Source organism: Myotis davidii, unplaced genomic scaffold (assembly GCF_000327345.1).
Source record: "Myotis davidii unplaced genomic scaffold, ASM32734v1 scaffold221, whole genome shotgun sequence".
NCBI classification, from domain to species: domain Eukaryota; kingdom Metazoa; phylum Chordata; class Mammalia; order Chiroptera; family Vespertilionidae; genus Myotis; species Myotis davidii.
Genome location: NW_006293349.1, coordinates 6543212 through 6546710, shown reverse-complemented (window position 1 = coordinate 6546710; position 3499 = coordinate 6543212). Strand labels below are relative to the sequence as shown.

At 44.4% G+C, this 3499-nt stretch overlaps 1 protein-coding gene across 1 annotated transcript in view; it reads left to right on the top strand.

Moving 5' to 3' along the window:
- DNAH7 (dynein, axonemal, heavy chain 7) overlaps positions 1 to 3499 on the top strand; it is a 150787-nt gene that overhangs the window by 79205 nt on the left and 68083 nt on the right. The window contains exons 37-38 of the mRNA XM_015566120.1: positions 1206 to 1332; positions 2725 to 2944. Of these exons, the coding sequence (XP_015421606.1) occupies positions 1206 to 1332; positions 2725 to 2944 (347 nt within the window). The remainder of the gene's footprint in view (positions 1 to 1205; positions 1333 to 2724; positions 2945 to 3499) is intronic.

The following is a 3499-nucleotide window of genomic DNA, read 5'->3' as shown; positions in this document are numbered from 1 at the left end:
GAAATAAAACTATTGCTCCTGGGTCTCAGGCTTCCATTCTGCTCTGCCTCCCCGCCACCCTGCGATCCAGCCCCTTGTGCCACGTGCCCACTTTTCCGGCCGCTGCAGGGACTGGACAGGAAACCAGGCTGGGCCCGGGGCAGCTTTCCCTCCGGGAGCCCCTGTGCTGACAATACCCCAATTCCTGCATGTTCTCTGGGAGGAAGGTGGGAGGCGGGGCTGGGGGCGGACCTCTCACCTTTCCTTCTGGAACCCTGTCGTCATCTTCCTAAACCTGCCAGGGAAATCGGTTCCTTAGAAGCCGCTTAATCCCTGGACATGCACAACCGCGTTGGTCTATCGACTAACACCTGACACATATTCTTCCCATTTTCAGAGGCAGCGCTGTGTGTACAATTCAGTGATAACAATAAAACCCAGATTTGCCATTCTAAGAAAACATAAAACATGGACCAAGTTATTTGTTATGCAAAATATATGTTAGAGATATTATACACTTTAAAAATCACTTTTTTTAACCAAGATCTCATGACAGAATCCCTTCAAAGCACAATTGCAGTGTGTCATGTATTTAAAAATGATAATATCCATTTTATAAAATGATGTGTCACTCTAAGTCAGTTATTGCAGCCTCATACTTGAAAATGTCATCATTATTTCATGAAAGTGAGACAATCCCCAAATTTTTTTAAAAAATGGGAGCAGCCAGGGAAGTAGCCACATACAGGAGCCGTAGGGAGGTTCACTGAAGATCTGGGAAGAGAATCGGGCTGCCTGCCGAGGCGGCGCTGAATCTCAGGCAGCGGGAAGGACCCTACGGCTCGGCCACTCAGAGTTTCTGTGTGTTAACATCGCACAGCATCGGCCCTGAAAATCTTATTGTCATGAGGATGTTCGCCGTTCACTGCCTGGGGCTCTCAGTCCTGGAGAAGGTGACCGGTGGCTCTGTTGGTAACATAGATCTGACCCCAGATTTTGTGTAAGTCATTGAACTCATTCAGATAATTCAACTAGAAAACAAAATCTTGTATTTGAGGGGGATACTTTTTTGAGGTCAAAGTTATCCTAACAACTGATTATTCTTAATTTCTCAGTGTGCCATACATTTGTCCATCTTCTGAGTTATCTGATGCTCTAAGATATTAGAGAAAAATACACCGGTTTCTATTAGCAACATTGTTAAGCGTTACCTTTTCGATATATAGGTGGTGGTCGAAATCCGGTGACTCCTCGATTCATGCGGCATTTCAATGTTATAACGATCAATGAGTTTAGTGACAAATCCATGTATACAATCTTCTCTAGAATCTTAAACTGGCATTTAAAAACCTGGTGAGTAATTTACAGTGTGTTTGTTTTTTGTTTTTTTTTCATTAAGGCAGCATAAAACATTTTGAAAATATACCAATATAAGTGGTGCTCCTTAAACTTTTCCACAAAAGCATCCTAGAAGAGGAAAAGATAATGGGTACCATTGCTCCCATTCCCCTCCTCCCCACTATGCCCATCTCCAGGTTATGGGAACATCCCAAAAAGGAGCCAGCGTAGCTTTCTTTTTACTTGTGTGTGAGTGTGTGTGTGTGTGTGTGTGTGTGTGTGTGTGTGTAAAGCTTTGGATGTTAGCCTAAAAATCCATACAGCCCAGCTGGCATGGGTCAGTAATTGAGTGTCAACCTATGAACCAGAAGGTCACAGTTCGATTCCCAGTCAGGGCACATGCCCAGGTTTCTGGCTCGATCCCCAGTTGGGAGCGTGCAGGAGGTAGCCGATCCATGATTCTCTCTCATCATGCATGTTTCTCTCTCTCTCCCTCTCCCTTCCTCTCTGAAATCAATTAAAATATATAAGTAAAGATAAAAATCCGTACAAATTTTGCATTCTGCAGTTTAATATGTTCATGTGGGAATATTTTGAATTTCCACCACTAGTGCGATTAGCGAGGGGAAGGCATATCGGGTCTACCCTGTGACTGGGATGCTCTAGAACCCGTGCGTTCCCCAGGGTGTCCCTGTCCCAGTGGGTGTGCAGCGTGCAGCCTGCGCCCTGGGAGGGTGCTCCTCGCTGCGCAGAGCCACGCCCGCCCCCTGAGCAGCACGCGTCCGGGTCCCTGCCCCCGCCAGGAGGATGGAGGGCAGCAGCTGGGTCCTTGCCAAGGCAGAGGTTAAATACAGACAGTTTTCCCAGATGAATATTCTCCCCCATGTTCTTTCCACCCCCATCATGCCCTTTGCCCCCTTTCTTATCCTATTTAACTCTCCATTTAACTTTCTTTTTAAATCTTTCTTTTTCTTTATATACTTTTTCTTCCTTTCCTCTCTTTGAAAATATGGTTTCACCTGTGTTTTTTGTGGATTCTGTCTGTAAGCAGTTGAGAATGCCAGGGAGTGAAAAGGGGCAGAGCTTATCTGCTCAGTGGATCCTGGACTTGCGCTATGTCACCTGGGCTCGGAGGTTGGCTCTCATGTCCCCTTACTGAAGTGATTTAAAGTCCGTTACATTGGTTCTGCTGCTCGCGGAGTTCCGTTGAACACACAAATACAGTAATGAATGGAAAGTAACTTTGAAAGAAGTAAAAGTTCCACCATTATTATAAGAAATGGTAATTCTATAAGCTAAGCCCATTGCTTTAGTCGGAATACAAGTTTTGTTAGGCATGCAAAATGTTTATGTGTCAGAGTTCTGTATTTGCTGACTTTTCCCCCTTTTCATTTAATCCTTTTTAAGTTACAAATTTCCAGAGGATTTTCTAACTTTGACCGCCCAGATTGTCAACGGTACGATGATTCTGTACAAAGAGGCCATGAAGAACCTCTTGCCCACCCCGGCCAAGTCGCACTACCTGTTCAACCTGCGGGACTTCTCCCGTGTCATTCAGGGCGTTTGTTTGTCCAGACCGGAAACCACGGCAACCAAAGAGGCCATTAAGCGTCTTTGGGTTCACGAGGTGAGTGTCCACGTTACTGAAATCCGATCGTGCAGAAAACAAAGACCTTCCTCGTCCAGCCTCTGAGCGAGAAGAAATGCGCAGCAGTTTATGCTGCTGAAATGCAGTGTGCTGTCTGTCATGACGAAGGTCAATCATCAAGATGATTTTTAAAATGTTTCACACTCATATATTTTATGCTATTTAAAATGGGTTGTCTCTCCTTGCTACGCATTCCTGTTGACCTAAGTGACTTAATCTTTGTTAGTTTGACGTCAAACAATTTTGAGGAGAAACACTTTTTGGCCTGTTTTTTATGAGAAGTGAATACATTTACTTACATTATTTACTCAGAGTTTGACTGGCTGCCGAAAGGACTGGAAAGCAAACCAGTTTGAAGAGCATGGAAACCGTATACAATAATACTTACCTTCTCTTTGGGAACAGGAATGTGGGTGAACATTTTCTTGTACAAGCTTGTGCAGGGAGGGAAGGAGACACAGTGAGAGAGAGAGAGAATACAAAAAATAATGCATCAAAAACCATAGTGCGATATTTTTAAAATAGGCAAAGGCT